A 7,322-nucleotide genomic window follows, 5' to 3' on the forward strand; every position below is an offset into this window, starting at 1 on the left:
GCTCTTGAGGGTGGACTACGATCGCTTGTACTCATTTTCCACGCCACATCAATGCGGTGCGGTGAAGCCAAACCAACTACCTGAAGCCTTGCAGCGGCTCTCGTCTATTTTGCTTCGCTCGCTTCGCTGCCGACGCGTAACGGAAACCAACTGCACAATAATTTTAATGAGCGATTATTTATAGTATATTGGAAACAATATTTGAAATCTTATGATAGGCAGTGGCTGTACAGCCGACGTGGACATTTCCCAGTACCTTACATATGCCTGTTCTTCGACACACTGGTTACGCAATGCCTGCATCACTCCTGAGGTTTCGAGAGGGCCAAATGTTGGCTCGTAATCTATGAGGGCTATATATATAGATTGGTTATATTCTGCACGTTTCGTTATCACCTGAGTGCTTCTCTGAATACAATCTACGAGTAGCCTTTCCGAAAGCTCGCCCTGTCCTTTGGTTCACCAAACTCTAAGGTTACTCTTATTGTATTTTAGATTATTTTAGTGAACACCATATAAGCCACGAACAGCAAGCTGTTCGGTCTGCAATTTTCAGCTCCTTCCCGTCCTCTTTCTTACGAATTAAGGTAAAGTTAGTGCTCTTCCAAATTCGGGCACGCTAGAGAGGCCATGAGGCATTCCGTATGCAGGGTGGAAAGCTTTCCTAGCCCAATGGGCCCACCGTCATTCGTGTGACCTGTGGTTATTTCATCCTCACCGGCTGCTTTTTTCCTTTGTGTTGCTTGTAAGACTTCCATTACTTGATTTATCGCCGGCGTAATGTTCATTTCCTCAACCTCATGGCCTCCGTAATTGGCGGCATGACTATTCCGGCTACTGTGCAGGCCTGTGTAGAATTTCTCGGCTGCTTAAACTATCTTATCCCTATTAGTAATGATTCTGCTCTACTTGTCTCTTAGTGCGCAAATCTTATTTTCGTAATTTTCTCTAGACCGCTTTTAAACCTCCGTTCTTCAGGGAACAAATCGATGTTATCCAGATTGCACTTCTTTATATCGTTTCCGTTACTCCTATTGATTACCTTTGGCAGTTCTGCCACTTTTATCCGATTTCTATCTGTGGGATACGAGTCTTGTATGCTTTGGTGTTTCTTAATCAGATACTTCTTTTCTTGAGAGAGCTTGCCACTAACCTGTTTATCTACCCTAACCCCTACTTGTATTGCGCACCCTATAATTTGCAACGTTACCTTTCATCGCCTGTACGCCAAAGTCGTCGTCTATGGTTAAAGCGGAATATTTGTCTCGAGCAAGATCTTGAATCCATCTACTTTACCTGTTATATTTTGCTCGTATATACGTGCCTCTTCCTTACCAGCTTCGCCAATTCTATATTCAAGTCTAGGCTAATTCTACACTTCGCCATCCTGTTGTCGCTGCACCATATCGCTGCACCGCAGTGGCAGGTAGCAGTTAAATTATAATCGCTCGGAAGGAGCAGCCTGAGTCGCACATGGTCTACAGGTGGCAGCACCTGCCATGGCAGGACAGCGGTACATCGCTGAATAGCTCCGCTAGTGCGCTAGGACGGGTATTATCACTTCCAGGGATCTATAAGTGTAAAGTCGAGAAAGACAAATTCCACATGTATGGGCATTAATTAACCAATTACGCTAAAGCGCCATACCACTAGGGCGTCCCTCATAGCCGGAGTCGCTTTTGGGACGTTAAACCACCATGAACTAAACCTCAAGGCAGAGCTTATTTACCTTACTCATTGCCGATTTAACATCTTCATTGAACCTTTCCACCAACTCGCCATCATAACTGAATGTAGGTGTGCAATCCTATACAACCCTCCACATGCACCTCTTCTGAAGCCTATGTATGATAACTGCCACCCTTACGTTAAAGACGTATAATTTTCTGATGTGGCCATTCATATCCGCGCAAAGCTTTCTAGTAGTTGTTTGTTCATTCTCCAAATTTCTGGCACAGAGTTTTATCGCTTTGTTTGTGATATCCAAGACGCGATCACATTTACCTCGATTGATCCCACCCAGGCGGAGCTGACTGTACGTTGTTCTAGGCTGTTGTGGTTACTTTGCACGCCGTATCTCTAAAGTTCGCTGTGTTTTAAATTGAGCCCGGCCGAGAGCTCGCTTCTGGCTAACACCGCCACCGAGTAACCGAATTCTTTATGAGCGCGAGTCATCCCATAAAAAACGGTCACCACTAGTGACAATGTTTAGTGGGAATCCTACACTGAGTTCCCACCGCTTCAGTAAACCGCAATACTGCAGAGTACCAGTTCATGCATGCACGTTCGGGGTGGTAAGAATGCGATGGAAGGTGTCCGGGTTGGGCGATCTTGAAATCATTCTGGTTCTTTTAACCTCTTATTTAGAGACTTTCCAGACTATCCGACACTACAATAAACAACTCTAAGTCGATCTTTGCTTTGTTATAGTTTTGTAATCAGAGTAGCGCGTGTATTCGAGAAGTTTCTCAACCTTTCGCAGAAACGCATCCTCAAATTTTTTAAGCCAATCCCTGTCGCATTCAACGGCATTTCGCCAATCTTGCTTGTTGGCGCCTTCAACGTGGCCATGATGAAACACAAACAATTCGTCGCTCACATCTAAAGGCATCGTTCTAGAAACGAACCCTGCGCTACCGACAACGTCGCGCAACTGTTGTCTCGACCTCTCCTTCAGTCGCCATTTCAGTGTGAAAACCATCCCGTGCATTACCAACCACTTCTAAAATTTCAAAGCAGGCACCATCGCACTCGAATACGATGAAAATGAGGTGTCTTCGAAAATCACCGCGTCTATTTTCTCCGATTCACGAAGGCTTCGTGAATCGGCCTCCTTGCAATACGTTTTTATTTCGAAACGTGCAATCAGAAAGTGGTGCGAGAGCGATGAAAGATGTGATTTCTGCTTATAATAATGGGCGATGCGCATACTCTCTCCCAGCTTAACTGTTACATTACTATAAAAACATGATTCTACCATCAAAAGCAGAAAGAGAAAACAAAACAACTCGAGCAGCACTTGAACTCGCAACCCATCGCATTCAAGACCAATAGGCTGCTGTTTGAGTTATGTGCTCTTTTTTTATTATTTGGGTGTGGGGAGGAAACAAAAGTCGCCTATTTTTGCAGAAAGATGGCATCGAAGCGATTAGCATGTAAAAGAGTTCAGAAGTTGCAGCCACACGCTGCACGCTTGGTAAATTATTATTTTATTGCAGCAATACCTCATATGTGCTGATTGCCTTCAATCCAGAGCATTGTCAAGGGGCAGATGTAGTAGCAACTTCCAAAAATAAATATGCAATACTAGAAAGGCAGCCAGCGAGAACGAAACCGCACCTTATTCAGATGAAAGTAAAGTAATCGGTGTTCGATGTTGTAAAAACTAGGCAGCTTCAGGATTCCGAGATGAAAGGTCCCAGGCGGCAGACGGTAGTTGGACAATTCTGTCCACTAATTATTCGGGGTTAGAAAATTAAGTTTTGGGGCGACAAAAATAACTCAGCAGCATGGAGCTCACCACGTTTGCCCTCGGGAAGCTGAAGCTTTCTCCACGTTTTCTTACACCGTGCCTTTGGAATAGATTTTAGTTTTTACATTAGTACTGGTAATATTTGTAGCCATGACCTAAAAAAATACGGTTTGTCTATGGCACTGAAGCACCACGATAAAAAAAAAATGGCAGCGCTAAGCTTGTCGGCTTAACGCATTAATCAGCGAAAGCTGTCATATCTCCAGTTTAGCCATTTTGGATTAATCCTGCCCTGCCCATTCTCTTCTTTTTGCCCTGTCGCACTTCCCTTTCCTTCTCTCCTAAACGCGGAGAGAGGAATTTTCGTCTTTCCATTTTCGACCTGCCATTCTTGGAAGGGGGCCGGCGGTGATTGAATGAATTTAAATTACATTAGTATAAAACTAATCAATTTACCAGCTAATTCGATGTCTTACGGCTGACGCTGTAGATTCCACGGTAGGACGCATGACTATAGGGCAAAACCATTGTTATGGCAACTGTCGATGAAAAAAAAGGAAGACACTAAAACCATTCGTAAAATGATATATCTGTAATAAATTTATTTCTCTTTGTGCTTACAAGTCGCATCTACCGCGGTCGTCGAGTTTGCCGATCTAGGGGCTCCCTGATACATGATCTACAGTTGTGGCGCATCCTGGGGTACTTCTATTTGTGACTAGTTTATTTCACGTGGGAGAGGGGAAGGTTGGCAGTCTAGATGTCAAGGTCGTCTAGTACGCGCCGACGCCGCCATACTGGGTGCCGAATCCTTGCTTTCCGTACGATCCCTGAGCTCCGGACGCCCCCTGGTTGTAGCCACCGCTGCCCTGGCCGAAACCGGTGCCGTAGCGGTTGCTGGAGGACTGCGAGAAGCCAGTGCTGCTGCGGTGGCCACCCTGGTTGCTGTAGCCCTGAACGTTCTTGTAGGCGTTGCCGGTGTCGAAAGCTCCACTTCCCTGCTGGTGACCTGCGGCGCCGCTGCTGAAGCCACCTTGTGCACCACCGGCCTGCTGGTTGTAGCCGGCACCGAAACCACCACCGTAGCCAGCACCCACGGGGTATCCGGCCCCAGCGCCATAGCCGACACCAGCGCCGAGGCCACCGGCACCGAGTCCAGCGCCTCCCAGGAGGACGTCTCCGGCGAAGCAGGCGCTCACGCCCAAAAGAACGAGGACCTGCAAATTGTAAAGAAAGTCGTCAAAATTGGCGGGTGAAAAGAGGGCACAGCAGCAGTCTGACTGCGCTCATAGCGTAACGCCACGGCGCCGAGAATGCTAAAACAAAGTGCGGAAGCATCTATTCTATCACAGCTGTCCTTTCTCGTCGGTCGCTTAAAGGCCGCTTGTTATCATGCGTTGTTCAAAGTCGAACATTTGTAAATACAGGCATGCTTCAACGCCACCTACTGGTTGCTTTATCTATATTATCTCTTTTGTTTGAATGAAAGGGCACGAGAATATTCATCACAGTTATTGTGATGTGTATATGGTTATAAGTACATATACCACGTCCCAAGCCGAGGAAAGCACGAAAAAACATTTGACCTCGGTCAATCTCACAACTATTTCGAGTGAGCAAGGGGGATCGTACCAATGCTCTCTGCATTATGCTATTTTATTCATTGTGACCGCAATACACATTTACATAGAAAGACTCTAAATGAAGGCTTTAAAGTATCTTACAGACTGCTATTGAAGAAGACTTAACAAACATTTGCACTCCTTATAACTAGACAACAAACTATTTTTAGATAAGGAATCTCAAAAGGCGTTCGAGCTTTCCGCAGACATAGCAGTGAGCGCCTAACTGTAAAGGGGCGACTTTTTCCTTTTATTGTTAGATTACACAGTCTACTTTCGTGCATACGTAATGGATCATGAAAATGGTTTGACAGCTACGCCGAAAAAGAAATCGCGATGGCAAATTTCAAACAATAGTACGACTTTAGGGATTCTTGCCCTTTTAAGGGCTGCCTAATGGGGCGTAAAGCTCGTTTGGAGCAACGAATGGAATTCAAGTTTGTAATGTGTCTAGGCACGTTTAAAAGAGCACGATGAGTGAAGCCGATCAATAAAATTTATTGCGGGCATTAGTGACAAGGTATACATGCTTCTGCGTTAAACTGCTTCATAAAAAAGCAAGCAATTTGCGCGTATATAGATGCTTAAATGTAAGTGAGAAAGATAAACTACTCTCAGCAAGTTAATTTAGAATCTCGAAGTCGTAACCCTCGTTGGAAATTTCTGTAATTCTCGTATGCGCTCCGTTTTTTAAGCAATACACTCTACTCAGTATGGTTGTGAACCTTCCTGCCCACCTTCAGGCTCCTTCTCATGCTCACTAGTTTTTATAAAAAAAATTGAGGAACCGACTTTGCTTCAGCTGTGCAAGTTAATATATCTACGCTATGAAGCACTCGTGATTCATTAAGTTTTATCCTATCAACTTGGCTAAGACAAGACAGGTCAAGAGAACTGTGAGCACTTGTAGCAAAGATACCAGAGTAGTAAATTTGGGAATGCTCAATACTCTATCCTCCACGTGGGTTTTGAACTAGTGTTGCGGCAACAGGCAAAAAACACATAGCAGGAAACTGGCAGTTACCTGCTACGTGTTTAACGAAAATATAGTGAAAGTTATTCTTGTCTACATTTAAGCTTCCCAGCACCAAATTTTACTGTTTATCTTTCACATACGCACACATAAAAAAAAGGTCACGGTCTTTGTGAACTTTAAATACCGGTAAAATTGCAGTAAGTGCTGATATATGAGTCGTACAACAATGTGTCTTCTAAAGGCAATCCCCTACTGCTGGCTCTTTTCGCCTAAGCGATCTTACATGTACGACGATGCACGCCACCACATTTTCTGTCAAATGTCCTATAGCTTGCAAATGGCATGCAACAACTACAACAAAAAGAAAACCAGCCTCGCCGCATGGTTTCAAATAAGACTTACGAGGGTCAGCATCTTGGTTGATGGAGGATTGGCTTCGAGACCTAAACGGCAGACAGAAGGAGGCAGAGTGATGACTCCGCTGGGCATTACCGCGTGCTTTTATACCTTGCCGAGGATGAGAGCTTTTTCTGCAAGCGCACTATCTCGCGATTGAGCGTGTGTCTCTTTCCTGGCGGAGTAAGGCGTGCTTCCGGGGCCTGGGGGTGGGGGGGTTGGCGGCGGGAGGTGGGTATCATCTCCCACGCGGCCGGTCGTCGTCTGCCATCCTGTCGGAGGATTTCCACCCAGATACGAGACGGTGAGCTGCCTATCTTGCAGCGCAACAGACTCCTCCGAGGCCGAGGTGCGCGCTTCGCTACGTTGCGCTTCCTCTCAGGGTTGAGCTCAGGCGCATACGTGGCCTTCAGGGAACCATCAGGGCACAGTACAGTCTGACCAAGTCGGAGAAATCAGTTTTCAGCACAGTGTAGGGTAGTGCTTTCTGCATTTGCTAAAATGCAGGCTTTAATGCTAGGATCCGACATTGTTTTCTCGTTATACTGACCGTGTAGAAATATTTGCGACGACGAATGGTGGCATTAGTCATGTGGAAAGTCTCCCTCTCCTCCTGTCTTTACATTTAGGACGTAAGTGGTAAACTTGTTAGGAAAGATGTTTCCTTACGCTGCCATTTTTATATACCAGTTCCTCTTTACCTTGTACGAGTATATCAAAGTGAAAGGGACGATAACGAGTATATTCCAGAGTTTGCAGATATTGGTCAAACAGCCGAATTGAAAATTTGTTTTTAATTGCACCGTGCAACGACTACTCTGGTTAATTGGAACTTAGTCGGAGTATAACTTAGCAA

The 7,322-nt window shown here is 45.3% G+C and overlaps 1 protein-coding gene across 1 annotated transcript; it reads right to left on the minus strand.

Moving 5' to 3' along the window:
* Positions 1–4,049: 4,049 nt before the first annotated feature.
* On the minus strand, positions 4,050–6,629 carry LOC144115432 (uncharacterized). The gene is made up of 2 exons (XM_077649831.1): positions 6,473–6,629; positions 4,050–4,689 (listed from the first exon to the last, which is right to left on the minus strand). The coding sequence occupies exons 1-2, from the start codon at positions 6,557–6,559 to the stop codon at positions 4,246–4,248; spliced, it is 531 nt and encodes a 176-aa protein (XP_077505957.1). The 5' UTR covers positions 6,560–6,629; the 3' UTR covers positions 4,050–4,245.
* Between the last annotated feature and the right edge of the window lie 693 nt (positions 6,630–7,322).

Source organism: Amblyomma americanum, chromosome 1, assembly GCF_052857255.1.
Source record: "Amblyomma americanum isolate KBUSLIRL-KWMA chromosome 1, ASM5285725v1, whole genome shotgun sequence".
Lineage (NCBI taxonomy): Eukaryota > Metazoa > Arthropoda > Arachnida > Ixodida > Ixodidae > Amblyomma > Amblyomma americanum.

Excerpts from the sequence above, each read along its gene's own strand:
- LOC144115432 (XM_077649831.1), bottom strand. The coding sequence starts at position 6,559 with ATGCCCAGCGGAGTCATCACTCTGCCTCCTTCTGTCTGCCGTTTAGGT. Across the intron at positions 4,690-6,472 it reads CAACCAAGATGCTGACCCTC|GTCCTCGTTCTTTTGGGCGT; the intron begins GTAAGTCTTATT and ends TACAATTTGCAG.